Source organism: Theobroma cacao, chromosome 5 (genome assembly GCF_000208745.1).
Source record: "Theobroma cacao cultivar B97-61/B2 chromosome 5, Criollo_cocoa_genome_V2, whole genome shotgun sequence".
In the NCBI taxonomy this organism is placed as follows: Eukaryota; Viridiplantae; Streptophyta; class Magnoliopsida; order Malvales; family Malvaceae; genus Theobroma; species Theobroma cacao.
In genome coordinates this window covers 6,616,088-6,641,002 of record NC_030854.1, presented here as the reverse complement: position 1 = coordinate 6,641,002, position 24,915 = coordinate 6,616,088, and the positions used below count along the sequence as shown (strand labels likewise).

General features: G+C 34.9%; 2 protein-coding genes and 1 long non-coding RNA gene across 5 annotated transcripts; all 3 read right to left on the bottom strand.

Annotated features, from left to right (window-relative positions):
• On the bottom strand, positions 7,435–9,303 carry LOC18598298 (NAC domain-containing protein 90). Of its 2 annotated transcripts, none has more exons than XM_007027771.2 (3): positions 9,080–9,303; positions 8,316–8,608; positions 7,435–8,216 (listed from the first exon to the last, which is right to left on the bottom strand). In XM_007027771.2, exons 1-3 carry the CDS (start codon positions 9,243–9,245, stop codon positions 7,908–7,910), a joined length of 768 nt encoding a protein of 255 aa, XP_007027833.2. In that variant the 5' UTR covers positions 9,246–9,303; the 3' UTR covers positions 7,435–7,907. The 2 variants fall into 2 exon arrangements, with proteins under 2 accessions (XP_007027833.2, XP_017976342.1); XM_018120853.1 differs by lacking the exon at positions 9,080–9,303 and adding an exon at positions 8,851–9,038.
• LOC108661889 lies at positions 10,382–18,908 on the bottom strand. Of its 2 annotated transcripts, none has more exons than XR_001927785.1 (2): positions 18,818–18,908; positions 10,382–10,682 (listed from the first exon to the last, which is right to left on the bottom strand). It is a non-coding gene; the product is annotated as an uncharacterized LOC108661889 (long non-coding RNA). The 2 variants fall into 2 exon arrangements; XR_001927784.1 differs by lacking the exon at positions 18,818–18,908 and adding an exon at positions 12,578–12,661.
• On the bottom strand, positions 22,174–24,518 carry LOC18587127. The gene is made up of 2 exons (XM_018120779.1): positions 24,512–24,518; positions 22,174–23,799 (listed from the first exon to the last, which is right to left on the bottom strand). The coding sequence occupies exon 2, from the start codon at positions 23,791–23,793 to the stop codon at positions 22,390–22,392; it is 1,404 nt and encodes a 467-aa protein (XP_017976268.1). The 5' UTR covers positions 23,794–23,799; positions 24,512–24,518; the 3' UTR covers positions 22,174–22,389.

Below are 24,915 nucleotides of genomic sequence, written 5' to 3'. Positions count from 1 at the left end.
CTTATTTTGCCAAACAAATAGTACTTATTACTTTCAGCAAACTTCAAGGGGAGAGGGAAAGGAGAGAGAATGGCTGGGAGCTGTGGGGATTGGGTCTATCCTTGGGCAACCATTTTGGGTCTATGTTACAAAGACAAGCGACGAAGATGCCGAAGCTTTTCACCCGCAACTGGACTCAAACACTAGCATCAAACTGGTGTCATCGATAGTCATGCAGGCCTACGGAAGTTGTTTATTTTGCCGATGGCCAATTTACTTGAAGGATTCCAAACGCCTCCGGAGAAATAGAAAGGACCTTAGAGAGTTATACGGATGTTGCACAGGTAGTGAAATTCATGCAAATTAAATGGTTGAAAAATGAAAACAATATAATGACTGCTCGAGCGCTACTCAAAGCCTATATTTCAAAGAAATGTTATAACTCAAAGCCTATATTCTTTTGTTGGCCGAAAGAAAAAAAAAGCCATATTTGGGTTTAATTTTATAATTGAGGATATTATAATCTAATTTTATTGTAATTTAATAATATCGTAATATAACAAAATCACATTGATTTAGTTTAAAATATGTACAGTTACTATAATTATGTTAACACTTCTTCAACTCATAGTGATATAGTAAATGTCAACTTGAGTTTGAAAATTAAGTTTTAATGTATTTATCTTCAGCAGGAGGAGCCCGCCCGACCCAATCCCACCAAAGCCTAAAGTTGCAAAGTCTTACGAAAAACAAAGCGAACCAAAAGGTGTAGAAATAGCAACCGAACGTTTGGAACACCAAACAAAGGGACACAAGGAAAACATGTATTGGTTGCATCGAGGAAGACAAACTTCTACGGCTAAGGCTAAGTGTTGTCGGATATTGTAAGAGTCTCACAAAACCAGAGATGGTCTCGAAACACATGAGAAGAGACGGTGTGTGCGGCATTGATTTCAGGTGGATCTCAGGTCGAATCTACTTGATAACATTCCGCGATAGCAGTGTTTTTTGAAGCCATGAAAGACTCTGGTTGGACCTGGCTACAGGAGTGGTTTGAAAATATCAAAGAATGGAATGAAAGCATGGTGGTTAGGAATAGGTAAACGTGGCGGGCATGATACGGGGTGCCTCTCATTTTCACATTCAAAAATATCACGGAAACGGTAGGTGAATTCGTCTGCATGGACGGCGATACCTTGAAGTTTCAAGACTTTACCAGAGGAACCATAGAGGTGATAATAAATATGAAATACAAAATGTAGGAGAATATCCTTTTAAAACTTGGGAACAGAGAATATTCAATCAAATTTCTTGAAATTGATCATGACTTTGTTAATCTGATCCAATGTTGTTTCAAAAGCCAATATTTCAAACTTAAACATCCCAAGACTTTTGGCTTGGGTTCAAGAATATTTCTACACGGAGAAAGCTTAAAGGTGAATTACTGGAGTATATGACTGACTTCTACCATAGAGGTAAATTGGAAAGATGCATCAATTCCACCTTCTTAACATTTATCCCAAAAGTTGATATTCTTACCACTTTCAGGGAGTATAGGCCAATTAGCTTATTTAAATCACTTTATAATATTTTGGCTAAGATCCTAGCAAACCGGTTGAAGCAAGTGGTGGACAAGATGATTAGAGATAATCAGTGTTTCTTTTTTAGAGGGAGATAGATCATGGATGGCAGTTTGTTTAAAATAGAAGTTACCCATAGTATAAAAAAAAAAACCCTTCAAAAAGATAGGGTTCATTCTTAAGATTGATTTTGAGAAAGCATTTGATGGTGCAGAATGAAATTTCTTGATTACTGTTATGAGGAGTATGGATTTTCGACCAAAATACTGTCAATGGATTTACGAATGGATTTCCACGACGAAGGTTGCCATACTCGTTAATGGAGTAGTTACTAGAGACTTTTCCACCACTAAAGGCCTTAGGCAAAGGGATCCACTTTCCCCCTTCATCTTTATCATTGCAGTTGATGCTCTCCATCTTCTTGTGGCAAAAGCTGAAGAGCTTAACCTCTTTAAAGGAATCAAAATCTCTCATACGGGGTACGTTTATTTCACATTTGCAGTTTGTGGATGACACAGTGGTTTTTATGGAAGCAAATGTGGAAGAAAGAGGCAAAAAATGTTAGATACTGCTTTAATGCTTTGCAATGACCTCAAGCCTTAAGATCAATTTTGAGAAATCAAACATTTTTTCTGTGGATATTGAGGAAAGCAAAGAAAGGAATATTACAGAAGTTTTAGGTTATAGACTGAGCATTCTTCCTTTCACTTACTTGAGGGTTCCAATTCGGGCTAATCCTAGGAGTGTAAAGACTTGGGAGCCAATAATTAGAAAGTTTAGAAGCAGTCTCGCACAATGGCAAAAGAATTACTTATGCTTCGGAGGATGCATAGCACTAATCAATTCAATTCTTAACTTTCTTCCTCTACACTATTTGTCCATTTTTTAGGCCCCAAAAGTAGTAGGAAGATTGCTAAAGTCAAGTGGAGGGTAGTATGCCAACTTAAGAAATGGTGAGGTCTAGGGATAACCACCTTGTATAAAAAAAAATATAGCCTTTTTAAGTAAATGGTGGTGGAGGTATGACCAAGATCATAATGCACTTTGGAGGAAGCTATTATGTGAGAAATATGATAGAGGTCCCATGGGTTGGATTCCATTAAGCCACCATGAAGCGAAGATCTCCAACGTCTAGAAGAACATTGTATACCTTCCGGACTTAAAAAGAGTTGAGAAGATAATAGGGTGTTACTGATGTCCATCTTATCAATGATTAAGTTTTAAAGGATCTTGTATCAAAAGTTCTTTTATTTAGATATGGGTGTCAGTCGTAGGTGCCACATTTTGATCCCGATATATGCTAGGCTAGAAATGATTTGATTTTTAATGCCAAAAGGTGGGAGATGGAAGAAGTAGTCTTTATGATTAAAATAGAGACAAAATTCTGGATTAATGCCGTTGAGACAGAAAGAGGTGTAGAGGAGATTGGTTGGTTGTCTATACCTAGGTTGTTAACTAGGCCACAGGTTACTATGGAACCTAGGAGAGGAATGGAATGAATCCTCTCAGAGAGATAGAATTGAAATTTAATGTTGATGGTTTAACAAGAAGACAACTAGAATCAGTAGGTTGTGCAAGGGTTTTAGAGATAATAAAGGTATTGTAGTGGGTTTTTCTTTGGTCTTTTGGGACAACTTAAGTCTAACCATGCTGAAGTACATGCTATTAAAAATGCATGACAATTTTGTGCTTATTCTTCATGGAATGGTTTGAAAATCTTTAGTGATATTATCAGATTCTGTATTGATCTTTCATGGATATCTAAATCGGATGGAAGACCACGAGCTCAATGAAAGGTATTTTCTGAAATTGATAGGTTACAAAGACAGATTGGAGATGTCACCTTCAAATAGATTTACAAGGAGGCTAACTTATTTATGGATTTTTTTGCAAAAATGGGAGTTGACTGACCCACCATGTTTGATGCTTGCTGGTGATGGAGTTTACAGCATTTCCAATGAAAGAGAGCTATGTTCTCTTTTATTGTGAGGGTTCCTTTGGCTTTATTTTTTTTTTTTGAAAGGCTAATTCAAGTATTTCATTAATATAGATACTTACAAAAATCTACCAAAAATGTAGAAAAACAACACAGCACCGGTCATAAAAACATACCAGTATGGCTGCTGGCAAACACAAAGAGCAGAAATAGATTGCAAACAAGAATCCCAAGATAAAACAAGTCCTGAGTAACATTCAAACCCACACCGACAAAAGAAAAAAGAGGAACACAAAGACAAGCAACTTATGCACAGATTTGTACACAAAACTGAACAAAGCAAAGCAAAAAATAGCAGCACAAAGCAAGTTAAAAAAAAAAGTCTCCAATAGAAAGCTCAAGGTGTCCCTTCCAAGAGGTTAGTCGAGGGTACCTGACTCAACACCCAAAACAGATTCTGTTCCTTTTGAATGCCATCTTTTGCTAATCTGTTTGCTGCCTCATTGGCAGATCTTGGAGTGTGATTGATTTGCTAATTCTCAACCTTGTTTAATAGGTTAGCAATTTGAATAATTTGCCTTCTTAGTCTTCACGGGATGTCCATTGGATTTTGAATCCACTTGACAGCATTAGAGGAGTCAAATTGCAGAATAAGGGAATGAGAGGAGTTCCACCTCGAAGCAATAAATAAAAGGACAGCCTCTTTAATAGCCAGAAGTTCAGCCATATTAGAATCCGACCAGCCAATAGCTTTAGAAAAGATAGCAAGAGTGTTACCAAACTCATCCCTTAAAGGTCCATCGATGCCTAAGTCTTCCGGATTCCCCCTAGATGTGCCGTTCGTACTAAATTTAAGGCAACCTGCGGGACGCTTGGACCATTCTTGGTCATGTTTAAGACATTGCAAACGTTAAGGAACAATACCTTCGGAAGGAAATCGTGCAAGATCACTAAAGGACAAGTTATGTTTAGGCCATTTGGCCTTAATCGACCATGCCACTCTAACTTTAATAGGCTCCATAACTTGGTCACCATCCCATTCTTTACCTCTAAAAGTAAGATCATTTCTTGCACACCAAATAGCCTAAATAGTAGCATATTAGGCCATTTTCCATATCTGATCATTTTTAACATAAGAAGGGTACCCAAATCAAGTAAGAAAGCAATTAAAAGGTTCATTATTATAAACCTAATCAACATTCTAAAGAATGCCCCACTAGCGCCACAAATGCCAAGTTTTATCACAAGAAAAGAAAAGATGACTTATCGATTCAATTTCCCTTCTACAAAGTAAGCAAATGTCAACATCCCAACTGATAATGCCTTCACTAGCCAAAATTTCTTTGATTAAAAGATGGCCTTGTATGAGCTGTCAGCAAAAGACTTCAATCATATATAGAGCGAGGCCCGACCAAATCAACTTCCGATGGGCTGCATGAGAGGAGTTAGTATACAAAACAGTTTTGCAAAAAGAATTGGCAGCATACTCACCCCTAGAGTTCCCTTTCCAAATGAGTTTGTCACGAAATTCTACTCCTAATTCTTGGTTTTTAATGAGAGTCATAAAGTTCTCCCATTAGTCTCTTTCCCAACCAAATACATTCTTACGCAGCTCAACATTCTATTTCCAACCATTGTTGTTCCACTGCGAAACTCCGCAACCTTACCTTTCTTTTTATTCGCTAAAGCATAAACTTTTGGAAAGGCGTTTTTAAGAATGAAGCCTTCAATCCATTCTTCTTCCCAAAAACCAATGTTGTTACCGTTTCCTAGAGATAAGCCCATCTCTTCCACCACAAAGTTGCCATAATCACACCCATTAACCAAAGGTTTAACCATGTTTTTCCAAAAATTTGAGGACTTGGCACCATTCCCAACCTTAGGAACAAGAGACTTTCTGTCGATACCTAATTTTTCAACAACAATATCCCTCTAAAAACCCTCCGGTTCATTACCGAATCTCCAGAGTCATTTATTTAAGAGTGCTCTATTTTTAATGCACAAGTCAACAAGTCCCAAGCCTCCTAACTCGCAATAATTGCATATTGAAGCCCAATAAACATGATGGAGTCTACGAGCAAAGTTAGGACCACCTTACAAGAAACGTCTAAAGATTTTTTCAATACTGGTTCATACCTTAGCCGGCATTTGGAAAAAGGACATGTAAAAGGTAAGAATGCTGCACAAAACTGACATTAGGAGTGTAACTTGACCTCCCATGGATAAAGTCCTAGCTTTCCAAGCAGCAAGTTTGGATTCCACCCTCTACACCACTGGCTACCACACACTAATGGAAGGTTGCCCAAATCCAAGTGGAAGATCGAGATAGGAAGCAGGGAATTTGCCCACTTTGCATTTAAGCAAACTGGCCCATTCATTAACTATTTGTTGCTAAAGACCGACCCCATAGATTATTTAAATTATGTGATAGTTGATTTATTTAAATTAAAAATTTTGATTATTGATTTTGTATTAGCCATTTAAAATATATAAAAATTTTGCATCTCAAAAAATTAAAAGAATAAAATTTTAATAATTTTTTTAATTTCAATAAAAAAAGGTCTCATTAAATATTTCGCTTTACGCCTTTGAACTTATTGAGCCACCCTTAGATGTACCAAAACTTGTCCGATTGGTTGATTGAATCCAATTCCTAGCTATTTGAGTAACTGTGGGATGCACGAAGATGCCACGAAAATGTGTAGAAACTAGAATGTATGCCCTTTAAAGTTCCGACTTATTCTGTTTTCTTATGATGGCTTCTTGACTATTGAGAGTTAAGAAATAGCATCGAAATTTACTTTGCAATGACTACATGACTGTTGAAACATAAAAAGTAGCTAGAAATTTACTTACGCAATTAATTGGAATTAATAATGAATGTGAGAGACCCTCTCTCGATCTTCTCAATGACTTCCTTATTTAATACACTGATGTGATTTTTCTAGTGTAATGTCTTGAATTCTCGACCTTATGCTCAATAAGAAAGTAGGTTTAGAAGATAATAGTAACTTGAACCATTAATTTTCTGTTGGCTCTTATTTTGTTTCTTAGTCCTCAATTTTTATATCAATCCATTTTTTAAGGTTGTTGTCTCAAAAAGTTTAATCACAACTAATTATTACTGAATAAACATCAATTATTGATTTTATAGTCCCTTAATGTCTCTGTTTTTTGGGCACTTATAGTCCCTTGTTGTCATCATTAATTGAAAAGATAGAGTTGAAAAACAATTACTATTGTTAAAACTTCAAGTTCTGGTTCTTAAATGCTTGTACATACCATGAAATATTTTCATACGCATCACACATAAATAATTCAGACATTCTCTCTCTACTTTTTTCTCTTTTTTTTTTTCCTAATCATAAAAATATATTTCTAAGGCCAAATGTTGGCATTCTGTTATAATACTAATCACTCTCGAAACGAAATATATATTAGACTGTTTGAATCCATATTGATTTCATCCGCATTCAAGCAATCCAAATCATGGAAAAAAGAAGACCTATACATTTATATATATATATATATATCAATAAATATGGCACATGTTTAGTAGGCAGATATAAATTTGGGTGGATGAACAAAAAATAAATGCTGAAAAGCATGATATCTTTTATTTCGGCACGCATAATCAATACTATCTGTCTTTGATTATGTACTAGGTAGAGGATTGAAAGAAAACAGAGGTGCAAATTATATTCCTTTTGTTTGATTGGCATCATATAAGGGGAGAAAATAATGAAAAGATGGAGAGATTTGCATCTTTTCATTTTCTAGTCCTTTCCACTTTCCTTTGTCTAGTTCATTTTCTAGCATTGGGAGACATGGAGGAGTTGCAAAAAGAATAAATGAATGATGCATTATCTTTGTTTTATTTGTAGGATTATTTAACCTGTATTTATGGAAAATGAGAATCAGATATAGCCAAAAAAGGCATGCACACTAAAATTTGAAGTTTTCTTTCCCTATCTCTGCTTCTTCTCCTTCATAAATTCAATAATATTTTACACTATTTCTGAAACTTCAACTTGTCTTCCCTTCTCTTTTATTGATTTGGAGGAAAAAGATGAAGACAAATATTGGAAAAAAAAAAAAAAAGAGAGAGAAAGCACTACTCTGCAAGTTAATTTTCATTTTGGTTTGCAGCCTGATCTGTTACGTTCTTTTTTTTGCCTTGTACCATTTTATGAATGTGTTTTTCTTGTGAGACTCGTATGGTTATAAATTTCTTGCCATTCAAAAAAATTATTGACTTTAACCAAAAATATTGACAGCTTATTATTCTTATATTTTCTTAAGACTAGGTTCATTGAGTTTCTTGGGAGATAATTCACCTTCCAATCATCTTTGCACCACCCATGCAAAGTCAGCTTGAGCTTCAAAATCCTCTCTCTTTACTTCGTGGAATCCTAGAAGCCATCAAGAAGATCCCAGAAAGGTTCATTAAAATCAACTGCCATTGCTGATGAGTTGCTGCTTTCCCCAGTTTGAGAAGGATTCCCATGATCCCCTGAGGATGAACTCTCTGGTGAGCTGATCGTTCTCTCTGCCATTTGAGGGCTCTGATGACATGCCGCTGCTGCTCCAACAGCAGCTTGACCTTGATTATCAGCCGCTGGGTCGCGTATCTGAACTCCTTCTGCTGGTGGTCGCCTGTCAAATGACCGTAAGCATTTCGATTTCTTATATACCCGGCACAAGCTGAATTCGTGCCTCAACTGTAAGTAAAAATGGGGAAAATTACATAAGATTTAGCACTTGTTCAACCAAAGAAAGAAAAAGAGGAACAAGTACGGTTGAATAATATGCTTTCTTACAGTTGGAGTTGCACCATTAGATGAAGCTGCTGCTTCTACGATAGCTTTGTATTCAATCATTTTCCACTCAGTTTTTCTTCCATTAGGAGCTCTTCCATTGTAGAAAACCATGGTTCTTTTTACGCCGATCGGGCGATTGGTGGAAGAATAAACACAACCCGGAGAGCCAGTAGCTTTCCAGTACCCTGTTGTTGTTAGCCGCTTTGGTCTTCCTCCCCGTGCTTCACTCTCTTGCCTTGGAATGAAGAAGAACCATTGTTCAGGGTCCTTGTGGCATAGGTACAAGGACAATTCTGCATCAAGGAAAACTAATAATCAACTGAGGGGAAAAGGACAGAAAATGATACCCTTTTGATCTTGACTTGTTATATCTGCTGTTTCTTATTTTCTTCTCTAATTGTTTCCCTCTTTTAACTTAAGCTGCGGATTTCATTGCCAAGAATAACAAATTAAGAAATAATGAAAATCAGGAATCTTTCCAAACTAATTCTTTCATGTAAATCCTTTTCTTTTTTTCTTTTTCCAGAAACACTACCACGTTCGACCATGATGGATGTCGACTGAATAAAGTTGAACAACAAAAATCTAATTCTAAGGAAATGAATGGAACCTCCAAGCTGAAAAAAATGATGATGAACTTTAGACTAAAAGAGAATATATATATACAAGAAAGTGAAGAGATGAAAGAAATAGTAGCAAGCTGAGAGTAGTAGCTTTATTTTATTTGAGCTTAAATGCAACCTAGCTAGGAGATTGTTAATTACGTGGGAGATCCCAAGGATTGAACTCATAAATGTTGACAATTGGTATAACCCGATCCATAAGACGGTTCAAATCCTCCCTCTCACTTTCTAGCTTGTGATGGAGATAAAACGAAATCAACTCTTCTTCAGTTGGGTAGAACCGAAAACCAGGCGGCATATCCTCCATCTTTCAATTCTTTTTTCTTCTCCTCTAAATCAAATATATAAGTTTATTTTCCTTGAGAATGATTTGCTCAAAACAATGGTGACCCTCTAACATCTATTTATATATATAAGAAGAAAGGAGAGGAGGGAGCGGCTCTTGAGAATTACTGATTATTCATGGAAGTTAGGCAAGAGAGAGAGAAACGAGTAAAATGAGAAAGCGAGTGGCAAATTGGCCATGCCTTGGAAATTTCCACGCGCTTGTGTGGAAGTGAGAAATGATGTAATTGCTGCCGATTAGTCCTTAGAATAATCTTAGAATATTGGAATTGGTCAAAATTTTCTCATTTGGTCACACAGCCTTTACGTATCTTGACCTTCGAACCTGCCTCATCAACGTATTAAAGTGATTGGTTGAACAGAAATAATAGAGTGTCCAATAACTCACAGAAAATAAACACTCGTAAAATAATTATTTATAATCTCGTATTATTTGAGTAGTTGAACAGTACAAAATCGAACAAAGTAACATCATTTTAATGAAAATTCACTTTTGTCTCAAGAAATTCATATTTATTAATTGAATAATTTCGATGTTTCTTTTTTGTAAAGTAAAAATAAGATCTATTGCCTTAATATAATAGATTAAGCCAATAATTGAGTTGATTTTCACTTTTCATATTTACATAACATCAATATAAACTAATATGAAAAAAATAAGGTAGGGATATATTATCAACTTTATTTTTTTTTTGAAGAAAGATGAATATTTTATTACTTCATCAACATCAATACACTGTGAGTGACTCTACATAATATATTGAAATCACCATCCACAATATTACATAAAGCATGAAAGATGAGCCTCATTAAAAACCTTATTATGAAAAAATCCAATGGGATAAAAATCATGATAAGGAAAAAGGAGTACCCAAGCCAAACATGCATTACAAATAACCAAATCTCCCACACACTCTTTAATTAATTAATTAATCAACAAGACATCTTTAATCACATAATCTTTAAATAGGTTTGGCATGAGAGAAGCATCCTATCATGACCCAAACCCGGGTGTCCGTGACCGCGCACGAGCCCAATAGGCAAGCCCACTAGAGTCGAACAAGTTTCAGAGTTTACAATCATATAACACATAGCCAATAGATTAAATAGTCAAATATTCATAACAAATTCAAATATAATACATTATCCCTGGCACTTAATTCATACAAATATTCATAAGGCCATACATTGGCCATCAAATCGGGTTTGTACATAACAACCATCATATAATTCAAATGAAACATTGTGCTTAACATATTTCCCAGACTAATCAAACTGGAAGGCAGAAGGCCCATATAGACTTAGCACAGTGACACGTTGGGAGGGAGATCTACCAAATGCCAATTACGTGTCTGTCCAATTGACAACACTTGCCATATAACCCAATGTCTTCTCTTATCTGCACATGGCACAACAGAGAGGTGAGACATCTAATGTTTAGTGAGGGGATGTTATCACAACATAACATTTCATATATATGTTATATATATATATATTATAGTTATATATATATTATATATAATACATATAATATATATATATATATACACCATAANTTTTACTATACAAGGGAAATTGTGAGCTTATGCCCTGTCTACAAATTCATGAAGTAGATTTTTTGCCTGAACATGTTCAAAATTAGAAGCTTAAATCTCATTGATCACTGTAATCTTAGTGAGAGGATTTTAAAGGTGCATATACCACATATATATATATATATATATATTATATCTAGGCCTATCTAGCCATAATATATTCATATTCAAACATCTCCAACTCAAAAGTGCGAGGATTATCCTAGTATCCTATATGCACAACTTATCATATTAAACTTTACTGGATTACATCTCAATGGCATATTATATCCACAATTCACAAGTTTCGTGTTTTCACATCAAGTCATATCAAATCAAGGCTTACCCTTAAAGCCATTACCATTAAACTAGGCTTTATAAGCACGCCTTAGTTGCTAAGCCCAACCTTAAATCTCATTTACATATAACTTGCTTATCTTAAAGCTTTTCATCAAATCTCATTCATAGTGGTTACCACATATTCATATTTCAAATCAAATCATGCCATCCTCGATGGATGTTATCTTAGTCAAACCAAATCAAATAAGTGGTTTTACCCTAAACTTCATCAAATCACGCACGATGGCCAATAGGTGGAGAAATAAATCATGTGCAGGGCAAAACCGCTAAGTGGAGAAACAAATCACACACGTGCTGAAGCAACTGATGGAGAATCATATCATCGACCGAACTAATCTCCTAACGTCGGCATCACCTAAAATAATCTCAACGAATGGCATTAAAGTACTACAGACGGAATCACAAGTAGGATTAGTGCCACCGTTTCTACTTACTACTATCCTTACAAGCACACAAAGTTATAAGGCGTGAGACTCCATTCAATCTCAAATCAAATCAATGTCCGAAATTCATCCTTCGAATAGAACACATAACCACAAATGATGCCATCGTGCTTGTGACATTCTCGTCCACATCAAATCACATTCAAATTCATCGAGTTTCAAGCATCTTTAAGCTCGGTATAATTCCAAGTGCTTTCAAATCTCTAAGGCATCATCAAACTAAACACAATAAAGCTATAGGCCTTCATTCCTTTTACTCCGTATAGGTATTCATCATATTCAATCAAATCAATCGTGGCTTAACAACCTTATACTTATCCTTATCCTTAAATCAACCACAAATATATGAACATTCACACATAAATCATGTCCATAAGCAATCATGGCCTTTTGGCCATACATATTCAATATCACTAAATCATTATGCCATTAACCCAAAAACATATCGGGGCCATATACCTACTTGGTAGTCCGTTCATCATAATTTGGCATAGTCCTTAATTCATAATTCATATCAAACCATGTGTGGGTCTCTTACTCTAGGTCCTACATACCATGGGTTCTAACACAACACCATTTTGTGGCTCACCACAAATCACACAAACACAGATTTGCTCTTTCAAATAACTAGTTAGCCTAGGCATTCTCATCTAGGCACACAATTATACTTATTTTCTAGCTTGGGCACATACCTCTAGACAAACATACATATACATACATATAGATATATACATATACATCAATTCCCTAGCCTATGCATTCTCATCTAGGCATACCTTATACACACATATATACACACATATATAGTTTTCTAGCCTAGGTTCATCCATCTACATATGCATCTTTTATCCTAGTACCATGGCAGTGCACCTATTGTGCTTTATGCATGACGTGCATTTAAACTTAAACCCATTCACCTTGACAATCGGAGGCACGCTGCAATCAAGCTCAACTTTTAGCCTCCAGTCGTCTTCTAGCTCATAAACGCATTGATAGCCTCCATTCTCCCTTTAAACAAATTAAAACATTACAAAATTATTTATTTCCTAGCTTTTGAAAATATCTTAACTTTTCAAAAATGCCTAAATTCAATATATAAACTCAATCTTCCAAAAATGAGATAAACCCTTACCTTAGAAGCTAGGTTGCCCAAATCTAGACTCCAAATCTCCAATAAACTCAATGGGAGAGAGTTTAGCCAAATCTGAAAATATTTGGATCTAAGGTTATTAACCGATTAAATCAAAAATCAATTGGTAAATATGCACAATCTTACCTCTGAATCATTTCTCAAGCTTAGATTTAGCTCAAATGGGCTCCAAATGGCATTTGGGGGCTTGAGGTTTGAAGAGGGTAGAGAGAAAACGAGAGAAAAAAATAAGGTAGAATGGCCTGAAACGTTTTTTTATTTTTGCCTTTTATCTATAATGTATCGATTCATTTGGCAATGCATCGATACATCTACCCTAATCTTGAATAAATGTATCGATACACTACATCTACCCTAATTTTGAATAAATGTATCGATACACTAAGGTAATGTATCAATACATTTCGGGCAGAATGGCTTGGGTGCTCTCTGTTTCAAATGTATCGATACATTGAGGTAACATATCGATACATGTTCATCCTTTGCCAAATTTATCGATGCATTCTTAAATGTTTCAATAGAATTCCTCCAGAATACCTCATATTGTTCTTCTTGTCAAGAATATATCGATACAAAGGGGAATGTATTGATACATTTTTCCTTGTAAGCAGCTTTAAGTCTTCCAAACTTCCAAAAATCCAACTTAACACCCAAAAATCCATTCCTTGTTAATCTTATACCTCAAATAACTTATATAATTCAAAATCCTCATATAAATATCCTCAAATATGTATCAAATTAAAACAAATCCTTAATCTACAAGATTAATTCATCACTTTCATCGATGTTTACCTTAATGGCATACTTAGATGTCAAAGTGCCAAACATCTGCACAATTTAATTAAGGATCTTAATTTACCCCCACATTCATAGCCATTATCTCTAGACATAATCATATTCATAAAAACTTAAATAACTCCTTAAGTCACTTGGCCAACATCATGTATAGGCCATGTCAAAAAATCAGGGGTGTTACACATCTTTCCATATAAATTGATCTGTTGGCAAATCTTTAGCACACTTTGCTACCATATGAGCCACCACGTTGCTTTTCCTATGCACATGCTTCATAATTTGCGTTGCCATCCTTTCCAATAAAATAGTACAATGCTCTACTGATAAACTCAAATCCCCCTTGAAATTTTTACTTGAAATCCATCTAACCACCAAGAGGTTGTCAACTTCTATCTCATCAAGCATAATATTACTTTCTAAACACATCATCACCACCTATTTAACAATCCTCAATTTCACATCATAAACACATGAGTTGTGTAACATCCTTTTTGCACCTATGAGTACCACGCCACTAGTTGAGTTTTTAACTACAAAACCCATAGCCATCATGGCTTAACAATTTCGTACAAATAAAACCGCATTTGAGTTCAACTTTAGACCATGCAGTCTACTCCAAGGTGTCTACAACTCAACATTTATATGTTGTGTATTATGGGCAGAATAATTGGCCTCCTTATATTGCTAGCATATAGTCAAGCCCATATTCATGACCTCGCCCAGTTCCATCTTTTTGTCCTTAATGATTAGTAAGTTTCGATTTTTTCATATTGCCCATAAAACACAAAGAATTTCTTCAATAGTCTCTCTATTAATTTGATCACATAGGAAACAAATCTATTGAAATAAATTATGAAATTGGATCCCTATATCTCTAAATCCCCATCTCGAAGCCAACCACACTGTTGAGCATATTGACAATTACGTAGATAGTAAAAATCAGTTTCAAGATCATCGTCACAAAAATTACAAAGCATATATACTTTCACATGTCATTTACAAATAACACCTCTAGTAGGAAAAACTCCTTTTATAGCTCTCCAAGAAAACATGAGTATTTTCCTAGGAATATTTAATTTCCAAAACTTTTTCCAAATTAGTAAAAAATTGTTTGAGGAGTTTGCCCCATCATTACTGTTTATTATAGAACAAAGTAGTTTGTAGATATATTTAACCGTACACTTATTAGGCCTATTATCAAACCATATTTGCTTATCATTTTGGAAGCCTCTTATTAATTGGGATCAATAGAATCAAATCATTAAAATCATATTGCATATAAACAGTGGGAAATATCTACTAATTTTTTCTACATCCCACACTATTGTTCTTGAATCAAACAAGTTGCATATTCGAATTACCTTTGTTACCTCACCATGACACATTAATGCTGGTCTCAGTGTCTCATGCGAAATCCAACTATCTTTGTTGACAAAGATATTAGTTCCATCCCTTATTCCCCAAAGCAACCCTTTATTGATTACCTCTGACTTTCTCTAATACTTCTCCAACTATAACTCGGATTTGATTTAATTGGAGTAACAATAAATTCATCCCTCAAAAAGTACCTTACCTTTAATACTTGGTATGCAAAAGTGTCTTTCATTTGTAAACTCCAACCCTGTTTTGCAAGCATCAGTAGATTAAAATTTCGTGCATCCCGAAAACCCATTCCACCAGAAAATTTAGATTTGCACATCAAGTTCCAATTCTTCTAGTGAATCTTCTTATCCTTCTCATCACCCCCACCAAAATCTAGCAATTGCATAATCAATATCTTGACAATAGAATCCGGTAACTTAAAGCAACTCATCACATATGTAGGAATGACATGTGCAACTAATTTAATTAATACCTCTTTACCTACTATTCACAAAAGTTTATTTTTCCAATTTGCTAGTCACTTTAAGACATTTGTTTTTACATAAGCAAAAATCTATTTTGTCATTTCTCCTCCTATCAACGACATACCCAAATAATTTCCACCCCATTACCCCTAATTGATTCCCATGATACTACATGCCTCTTGGACATCACTCACCCCTGTATTGTTGCTAAATAATATAGCTGACTTTTACAAATTAATCTTCTGGCCAAAAGCTTATTCATAAGTCGCCATAATATTTTTTAAAGTTGAAGCTTTTTGTCCTTTTGCCTTGCCTAAAATCATGCTATCATTTACAAAAAACAAGTGAGTAACATTAGGACCTATTTTTCCAACCTTCAAACTTGTTAATCTCTTATTTGCTACAACTATATTCAAAAGACTAGACAAAGGTTCTGATACAATAACAAAGAGGAACGGAGATAGGGGATCTCCTTGACATAGCCCTCTAAATGGCAAAAAAGACTCACTTGGAACCCCATTGACTAGAATTGAGTAAGAAATAGAGGAGATACATCTCATAATTGAATTTAGAAACATACCTCTAAACCATAATTTTTACAAAATTCAATACACAATGCTCTACTCAATTATGCCATATGCTTTGCTTATGTCTAGCTCTACTCAATCACCACATTGGCTTTGTCTTTAGTATACAGGTAATTAATAAATTCTTGGACTATTATCATATCATCCGAAATCAATCTCCTTCGGACAAATGCACTATGGTTTGTAGAAATCACATGCGACAATATCCCATTCAAACGGTTGTTAGTACCTTAGATGTAATTTTATAGAGGACATTACAAACACTGATATGGCGAAATTGGTTTACCTTTTCTGGCTTATTTGCCTTTGGAATAATCACAATATGAGTGTGATTAACCTTAGAGAAATTGATATGACTTCCCGAAAATTCAATTACAAATTTATGGATGTGGCTTTCAAGCTTATGCCAATATTTCTAGTAGAGCAACGTAAGTATCCCATCTGGTCCAGAAGCCATTATAGGGTGCATTTGGAACAAAACATTCTTTACTTTCTCCACTGAAATACTAGCATTTAAATCAACATTCAATTGGTCTGTTAGTTTTTGCTGAGTTCCAATCAAGGCTTCATCTTTTTGTAATTGACTTGAAGAAGAAAAAAAGCCAATAAAATAGCTATTAATAACCAAACTCAATTCACCTGCAGAATCTATCCATTCATCATTCTCCTTCTTTAGGGCCCAAATGATGCTTTTACTTCTCTTTTCTTTTGCTTTCCCATTGAAGAACTTGGTAATCTTGTCACCTTTCAACCATGTTACCTTAGATCTCTATTTCCACATCATCTCTTCCATTTTTACCAATTGACTGATCTCATTTTGAATAGTGTTAATTTTTGAAAAGTGACTGATTCCTTCATAAAGTTGTTGCAATTCTTTTCTTTTCCACTTCAATTTGCTTCTCACCTCTTATATAGGATTTGATTTAATTGATTTAATTTTTTTAAACATACCCACCATTTGCAAAAGATCTAGTTCATTTGACTCTGTCATGCAAACAATTTCCTATATTATATTATCACAAAAACTATCTTCAAGCCATGCTTGTTCCAAGTGAAACTGGTAACGCCAATCAATATGTTGCTGATAATAAAGGTCCACACATATTGACAAGTGATCGACGCTTATAGTGCTTCGTTTAGAACACTGACCCTTTGGAAATTATTAATCCAATTTGAAGCTATCCAACTTGCATTTGATAAATTCACCTTCTTCTTTGTTATTTCACCAAGTATATTTTGGGTCTCTAAAACTAAGGTCTCTTAACCCCCTAGCTTTCACATTTATCTCTAAAATTTTTCATGCGAGCTTCACATTTGTCAGCTTCACCTTCTTTTTCATGTTGAAAATTTTTTTCATTGAGATCTCCAAAACACATCCATGGTAACAATAATCTTGATTTGGGCAATAACATTAAGTCCCATGTATCTTGCTTATCTGTCACTTTAGGTGTTCATAAAAACCCATTAAACGCCACCTAATACCCCTAGTCTCAATCTTAGCTTCAACATGGTTCATTGAGTAGGTCTTAACATCCACCATTACACCTTTTCTCCATAAAAGAGCCAAGCCGCTAGCTCTCCCCACCAAATCAATTGCTAAACAGCTATCAGAACCCATCACTACTCTTAACCTTTCCATCTCATTTGTGCTTTTTTTTGTTTCCATTAAAAAAAACACATCGACATTTTTACTCCACAATTTTTTTATCTTCAACTTACACATTATTTGACTCCTTCATTCTGTACAACTTTTTTGCAACTTCGTTATATTTTTTCCTATATTAATTTCTTTTTCTTTCATTCATTTATGCAATTTTTTACATGAGTGTGCAAGAATAAAATAGTAAAAAATTGAGTGATGATTACTGAAAATAGTTAAAAATTATTAATTACATGGGATTCTTGAAATAATCAAGAGAAGGGCATTCAAAAGGTATAACTATTTTTGGTATTATATTAACACATTAAATAGAACCTCTTAAACCAAATACATAAAAGTTTTTACAAAAGTTATGTAAAGAATTTAAAATAAAAAATTCTAAATAATCAATCAATTCAATATTTCATTTATGGTAAATGTATGTATTTTTTATTTAAATGATCAAGATTGATTGTTTTTAATTTTAATTAGAAAGAAGTTTCAAACAGCCAAAAAAATAATCTTAAAGAGTAAGCACAAATAGTAGCAATGATCATAAAGCAAATGCAATCTTGTTAAATAGATAATCTAAGGGTTAAGAATCTATGAATATATTGGCAAAGCAAATTTCTATTATTGGTATGAGTCAAACTCTTTTATCTCAGACATAATGTTTGAAAAACTCATGAACTATTTAAAAAATTTAAATAAGTTGTTTTTTTATTATGTTTTATCAAGTTTTTGTATTTTTATTTTAAACCAAATAAGTTCTTATAATTAACTGTTCGCTTTAATTATAATTAGTAAAAGTATCACTTTTCATTATGTATCCATATGATGCCACAGGAATGGTGAAAAATGTCACAACATCATCATTATTATTTTATATTAACATACCACATAAAAATTCATTATGACATATCAACATACAATACAATATGACATAATGACATTTTATCTAATCACAATTAGTCAACCATTAATTATAAATGCTTATTTGACTCAATATAAAAATATAAAAAATTAATTAAATAAAAACTTATGTAAATTTTTTTAAATAATTTAAAATGTTTTTATAACATTATGTTATTGCTTTAATTATTGAAATCATGCATGCGTGTAATGGTTTGGATACTTACAATTAATACTAGTGAGAAAGACGGTCAAAGACGCAGTTTTATGCATTATTTTTTAAAGCAAAAATGTTTGCTGTCACGACCCGAAACTCTCATCGAGCCTGTGACAACCGCCGCGACGTCTCAATAAGCACTCATTACCCTGAATGCCGATTGAAACCTCGCAAGGCTTAGCATCAACTTCCGTATCTCCCTAGTGAGCGACAGTTATTAAATCTCGCATTTCAAGAAAACATAAGTTGTTTCCAACTCAAAACAATAAAATATTATTTTCTAGCTCACAGGGGCATTTTCGTCATTTTTTTTTGAAATTTTGAAATTCGAAAAAAAATGTAACATGTAAGTGGAAACACATATTTCATGATTTAAATTAAATTTTGAAGTCTAAAACATTCGTTTAAAGTAAAATTATAGCTATTTGAATATAATAAAAATATTAAATAAAATATTCTATTTTCTTAAAACACAATATTTTCAAAGTCTTCCTAAAATAACTTTTGTAGCGTAAGAGTAAAATAAATTTATTCATATAGTAATAAAGATAATTAAAGTATGAAATTTCGTTTACAGTGACACGTGGGCCCCCAACTAACCAAGAAGGTGTAGAGCTACGAACCCTTACTTCCTATGATGCAACTCCGAGATTAATTCTCGTCTTAATCAACTATCAACAAACTGTCCTGAGCCTGAAAAATGGATAGGAAGAGGGGTGAGATTAAATAATCCCAGTGAGTAAACAATTACCATCAAAAGCATCTAAAGCCGAGTAGATGGAGACAATATAAAAACGTTATATCTCAATAATGTTCATAACACAAAATTCGTTTCAATCTATACCAAATAATTTCTTTTCATCAAAATTTCCCCGACTTATGAATTTTTTTAAACTTGGCCCCTGCCAATATCATTCTCGCGGGTACCTTCGTCAAGGTATCCCACTGAGACCGCCAAGGCTGTTCAATGACCCATACCCATAAACATGTTTTCACATCTGACACACAGCCGTTCCTTGGCGTTGGCTGAGTCTCACTCTCACGTGGTGGCCCGAACGTGAGGTGCACTCAAATCATACCTCAGGAGATACTTCACCCAACATCTCCCCCCGGAGGTAAGTATATAATTGAGTTACCGTGCCCCTCTCATAGGCAGTCCACGGAAACCCCCACCACTGCAGTGACCGTTTAATATACCACCAGACCCATAAAAATTCCAGTAGCATAATATGGCGAATAAAATGTAATCCAGTCTACCGAGACCAATCCAAAATTGTTCATATATTTCATGCCAACCCCAAAAATTTAGCCATCATGCTACCATAGTGTCATAAGCCCCAATTTCAATAACATATAAAATCATAAATTTCAACACAGTCTCCATATACTCAATTTTCCCAAAACAATATTTGATTTCAAAACCAGTATAAATCTCATTTTTATTAAAAAACATTTTAATTGGAAAACATAATATTTTATAATTTAAATTCACCATTCAATAAAAGCATCAAACAAGTATAATTACTCTAGATATTTAAGACGATAAATTGTCCACTCACAGTTCTAGGAGTCGATGTACTCCTAATCCCAGTCTTCAAGCACAATTTTTGTACTTTTACCAGTGTAATTTGCTCACCACCTATCCACAATGTACAATACATAATTCACCACATCAATGCTTGACCATTATAAAATCAATTCAGGCTCGGTATATATGCATGATATGACATGCAACTTATCCGACTACCGCTTAAATGCGGTGCTGACCTAATTCGGCCTATTACCCGATTAAATTACTAACGCGTCCAATTTAATCTCAAATTAATTTTTTTCAGTTTCTATACCTCAATTGCACCCAAATTGACTTAATGTCCCTCAGTGTGGTGCAAATTATCAGTCCTGATAGCAAATTACGAAAATACCCCTAATGGGTAAAAATTCATATTTTTGCTCCAAAAATTTCCATTATTTTTCTAGACTCATAATTCATCATTATTCATCATAATTCCTCAAATAAACATCAAGATCATCAGCCAATATTCCCCTAGAAAATTCAGCCAATAATGGTAATGGAGGAAAATAAATTCTTTTCTTGTTGTTTTGTTCCTAAATATGCTAAACTAACTTAAAACACTAACATAACTTAAAATCAAATTAATCTAACAAGTTTCTCTCTCCTAACCCATTTTTCCAGAATTGAATTCATCCTCAAATCACATGATTCAACCATGGAAAATGATGGGAAATGCATGGGAAAGGTAAAGCACAAGTCAAAATCAAGAAATTTTACCTTTGGTCACTTGTTTCCTTGAATTTTCACCAATTTTTCCTTGAATTTCTCCCCCTAGGTTTTTGTTTTTCTTTTCCCCTTTGTTTTCTTGCTATGGCCGGCCATAATGAAGAGAAAATGGTGGTGTGGGCTGATTTTTATAGTTAAATAATATAATAATCTAAACTTGCCACATGTCACTACATTATTGGTCCATTTTTTAAATTCTTATCTTTTAAGCTTTAAATCTCCACCACACATTATTCCTTAAAATATCCATAACTTAGATAAAATTCTCAAACTTATCCAAAGTCTTGGTGAAGTAATTTTTGATATTTACACTTTTGCCCCCGTAAAAATCAAAAATTACATTTTTGCCCCAAAAACTGAAAAATTGCCCATAGACATATTTTTTATCCCTTATACTCATATCATTCCCCAATTTGTCAAATGTGATCTAAATTCTCTCAAAATCTCAAATTTTGTCCGCAGATGGAAAAATTACAATTTTACCCCTATATAGTGAAAATTTCAATTTGACTCCGAATTGATCCTCGAACTCCTAATTACCATTTTGAGTCATCCCTGAACTGTGAAACTCTTAATTTCACCTTAAAATTCCTATTTGAACTAGTTCGAGGCTTAATCGACTTAATGATACCATTAGGGGCAATATCGTCTTTTAACGATTTCTCGAACTTCCTAAATATACAAACATTCTATCGAGCATGTGAATGATATTATAATTATTTTACAAAGCAGGGTTTGACAACACTACCCCCCTTAAAATAAAATTTTGTCCTCAAAATTTCACTTATTAACTCAAAGAAAAGGCGGGGTATTATCTTTTATTCGATGCTGAACTTCTCCTGTTATCTCCTTTATAGGGAATCTTAATTCACTAAAAATCATTTTTTTTATTTTAGTTAATCACAATATCAACCCCACATATGTGTATATGCTTTATAATCCCATTTATGCATCCAAGATCTATCTTGATTTAATCATCGCATACGATGCAGTATCATAATTCCTCAGAGTCATCCCTTTGTCCTTAATCATCTTTCGTGCCTCTATATTGCTTTGTATCCTTCTTGTATTTCGACATCAATTTATTGCTTAAGATTTAAGTTCATTTGAACTTTGTATACCTCAAGTATTTTTGAGTTCTAATTTCCACAATATAGTAAGAAATTCTTACAACCATATTCCATATGAACTCATTTACTATATTATTCTTGAAACCTTTATTTACACGTCCATCACTTGGTATTTACATCCCCTATCACTATTTTACACCTTCGTCTAACTTTTCACTCACTTTCTCCAGATCGGACTCGTGCTTCATCTTCCGTTACAGCGAAAACTCTTGTTGAAGAACGAGTCAATGGCCTCAAAGGTGGTTGTGCTGGGGTGTTGCTACCCATTTCAGATCGTACAGTTACCCCCTGCCTCGGGTGTACTCCAGAGGAATCTCTCCTCTGCATATCCGTATGAGTTAGTGGGGATGGAGCAGCTACTGTAGCCCGTCCTAACTGTGGGCAGTCACTCCTAATGTGGCCCGGCTGGTCACAATGAAAGCATCTTATGCCCCAACACTCCCCAACATGATATCTCCCACATTTTTCGCATTTATTTAAACCTCCAAAACTCTTCTCGGAAGTACTACTCATCCCAGACCTGTTAAATCTCGGAGGTCTCTGCTGTAACTGTGAAAGTGGGGGTCGAGGAGATATCACCGGAACAGAAACAGTACTCTCAGAAGCAAATGTGTCCTTACCTCTTTTGGGCAGTTGACTAGAGGATACATTCGGGTTTCTCCTCTTTGCAAACTCAGCTCGCATTCTCCGATTTTCATTCGTGAGTTTTTCGGCCCTTAAAGCCATCTGTACAACTTCTTTATGAGGCTCCCGGCCTGTCACAGTCATCCTCTCTCTGATCTCGTTACGGAGCCCTTCTTCAAAATAACTAGCTTGATCTTGCTCAGACTTCACCAGGTCTGGCACATATGACATCAGCTCGTTAAAACGAGCCTCGTACTCTTCTATGGTTAAATTCCCTTGTTGTAAACTTAGGAATTCTCTCTTCTTCTCTTTTTGATGAAAGTAGGTGTAGTATTGACCGTCGAATTCTTGTAGGAAGTCTATCCAAGTCAACGAAGTAATGGAACGTGATTTTACCGAGCTCCACCATGTACGAGCCCTCTTCTCTAGTAATCTTGTGGCCACCATTAACTTCATATCATCATCCAATTTCATATCCACAAATGTCTCCGTTACCTGAGTAATCCAATCTTTAGCTGCGGTTGCATCCAAATCACCAACAAAAGAAGTGCAACCCAGCTGCCTAGCTTCCTTAAGCTTTTTGGAAATGGAGACATCTGGCACTGGTGGTGGAACAAGAGGTGGTGGTGGTGACACTGGAGATACTGCTGGGGGAACAGTATGAGGGACTCGACCAGCTTGAGCTTGGCCCATAATGACATTAAGAAAAGCTGCTAATGCCTGGACTGCCTCAAGAGACATGGCATGAACACCAGGAGTAGCAGTAGGTGGTGGAGGAGGTGGAGGAATCTCAGTAGGCTCAACAGCAGGTGCTGCTCGAAAAGTAGGTGCAGCAGACTCCCTTTCCACGGGATCTGGCTGACTAAGTCTAGCACGGCCTCTTCCCCTCCCTACTGACCTATAGAGAGGTGGACGCCCACGTCGAGGAGGCATGGTACTCTACAATAAGAAATGGAATAGACTTAGATGACTTTAAATTCTATATGCAACTAACTCGATATAACCTAACTTAACTTGACTTACTTAACTTAACTTAACTTGGGCCACGCAGTGTCAGTGTGGATTTCTTAAAACAACTTTAAAATCAAAAACTTTGAAATCCAAAGCTTTAAAATCAAAATCTTTGATCTTTAAACCATGCTCTGATACCAATCTAATTGTCACGACCCGGAACTCCCATCGGGCCCGTGACAACCGCCGCGACGTCCCGATAAGCACTCATTACCCCGAATGCCGATCGAAACCCCGCAAGGCTTAGCATCAACTTCCGCATCTCCCCGGTGAGCGACAGTTATTAAATCTCGCATTTCAAGAAATCATAAGTTGTTTCCAACTCAAAACAATAAAATATTATTTTCTAGCTCACAGGGGCATTTTCGTCATTTTTTTTTTGAAATTTCGAAATCCGAAAAAATGTAATATGTAAGTGGAAACACATATTTCATGATTTAAATTAAATTTTGAAGTCTAAAACATTCGTTTAAAGTAAAATTATAGCTATTTGAATATAATAAAAACATTAAATAAAATATTCTATTTTCTTAAAACACAATATTTTCAAAGTCTTCCTAAAATAACTTTTGTAGCGTAAGAGTAAAATAAATTTATTCATATAGTAATAAAGATAATTAAAGTATGAAATTTCGTTTACAGTGACACGTGGGCCCCCAACTAACCAAGAAGGTGTAGAGCTACGAACCCTTACTTCCTATGATGCAACTCCGAGATTAATTCTCGTCTTAATCAACTATCAACAAACTGTCCTGAGCCTGAAAAATGGATAGGAAGAGGGGTGAGATTAAATAATCCCAGTGAGTAAACAATTACCATCAAAAGCATCTAAAGCCGAGTAGATGGAGACAATATAAAAACGTTATATCTCAATAATGTTCATAACACAAAATTCGTTTCAATCTATACCAAATAATTTCTTTTCATCAAAATTTCCCCGACTTATGAATTTTCTTAAACTTGGCCCCTGCCAAAATCATTCTCGCGGGTACCTTCGTCAAGGTATCCCACTGAGACCGCCAAGGCTGTTCAATGACCCATACC

Excerpts from the sequence above, each read along its gene's own strand:
- LOC18598298 (XM_007027771.2), bottom strand. The coding sequence starts at position 9,245 with ATGGAGGATATGCCGCCTGGTTTTCGGTTCTACCCAACTGAAGAAGAG. Across the intron at positions 8,609-9,079 it reads CAATCCTTGGGATCTCCCAC|AATTGTCCTTGTACCTATGC; the intron begins GTAATTAACAAT and ends TCCTTGATGCAG. Across the intron at positions 8,217-8,315 it reads CTAATGGTGCAACTCCAACT|TTGAGGCACGAATTCAGCTT; the intron begins GTAAGAAAGCAT and ends TTTTACTTACAG.
- LOC18587127 (XM_018120779.1), bottom strand. The coding sequence starts at position 23,793 with ATGCCTCCTCGACGTGGGCGTCCACCTCTCTATAGGTCAGTAGGGAGG.